At 60.8% G+C, this 1,153-nt stretch overlaps 1 protein-coding gene across 1 annotated transcript in view; it reads right to left on the bottom strand.

Moving 5' to 3' along the window:
* The window catches only part of VOLCADRAFT_107845 (uncharacterized protein), a gene marked incomplete at its 5' end in the record, with an annotated part of 27,023 nt that overhangs the window by 13,192 nt on the left and 12,678 nt on the right, over positions 1-1,153 (bottom strand). The window contains 3 exons of the mRNA XM_002957826.1: positions 108-241; positions 606-695; positions 914-1,030. Of these exons, the coding sequence (XP_002957872.1) occupies positions 108-241; positions 606-695; positions 914-1,030 (341 nt within the window). The remainder of the gene's footprint in view (positions 1-107; positions 242-605; positions 696-913; positions 1,031-1,153) is intronic.

The following is a 1,153-nucleotide window of genomic DNA, read 5'->3' as shown; positions in this document are numbered from 1 at the left end:
TGTATGGGGGGCAGGAAATGCAATCACAACCCCCCCCACACACCCCCAGCCCCCCACCCACCCACACCCACACACAGAGAGCCCACCCGCACCGCACCGCCCCCCACCTGAACTCCTCCGCCAGACTGAACAGCCTCAGCAGCTCGATATCCGTCATGGTGGGCTTGAGGTGCTCGTTGAAGTGGGCGATGGTGGTGTAGCTGACGTAGTAGTGAGATGCGATGCGGCCCAGGTCCGTGGTCTGTGCAGACAGACAGACAGACAGACAAACAGATAGACAGACAAACAAACAGGCGCGGGCAGGTCCGGGGAGACAGGCGGGACAGGAAGGCAAAGGGAGGGAAGGGTGGGGACAGCCAAACACAAGAGATGGGGTTATTGATTATTTTCAAATGTATGAGACGCAGGGAACCCCCGGGTGCAGTGCAAACCCGGGGCCGGGGGGGGTTGCCGGGGGCGGGGCCGTTGAGGGGAATCTCTATCACAAAACACACACACACATACACACATGCCTCGCCACCATCTCTACCAACCCGCCACCATTCCCCCTCACCCCCATTCACCCCCTCAACTCCTCCCCCCCCCTTTCTTGTCCCCTGGCTCACCTGAAAGTTACCGGTCTTCCTGTCGTACCGAATGAGGGAGTGCTTGTCAAGAAGCAGGGCAGCGCTGTGGGCAAGATCCAGTCGCCTCTCCTAAAATGGGGGGGAAGGGGAGGAGGAGCGTTTCGTTTGGGGAGATGGGGAGGAGGGGCTTGTGGGTGTGCGTGCATGCGTGCGTGTGTGTGTATGGTGGGAGGGGGAAGAGGGAGGAGGGGGTCCGGGAAGATGCATCAAAATGACATGACGGGATCAGGTGTGTCGGGAAGAAGGACAGAGGAGGAAAGAGCGCATACACACACACGTTTTTCTACCTGCAGCAGCGGATCCGTGTCCAGGTCCGCCGGCGGCACTCCGTACAATGCGGGGGATCTCAACATGCGCACGTACAGGTACGTGTAGCCCAACCAGTGAGCTGCGTCCTTCAGATTCTGTGGAGCAGACGGAGGACACCGCAGAAGATGGCGCGGAGGAGAGGAGCGAGAGGACCCGAGAGACCGCGGGGGCGGATTAGGGGGCGGGGTCAGGGGGTCAGGGGGCCAGGGAAAGAGAAC

Source organism: Volvox carteri (genome assembly GCF_000143455.1).
Source record: "Volvox carteri f. nagariensis unplaced genomic scaffold VOLCAscaffold_81, whole genome shotgun sequence".
Taxonomy (NCBI): Eukaryota; Viridiplantae; Chlorophyta; class Chlorophyceae; order Chlamydomonadales; family Volvocaceae; genus Volvox; species Volvox carteri.
This window is presented reverse-complemented; position numbering and strand designations above follow the sequence as displayed.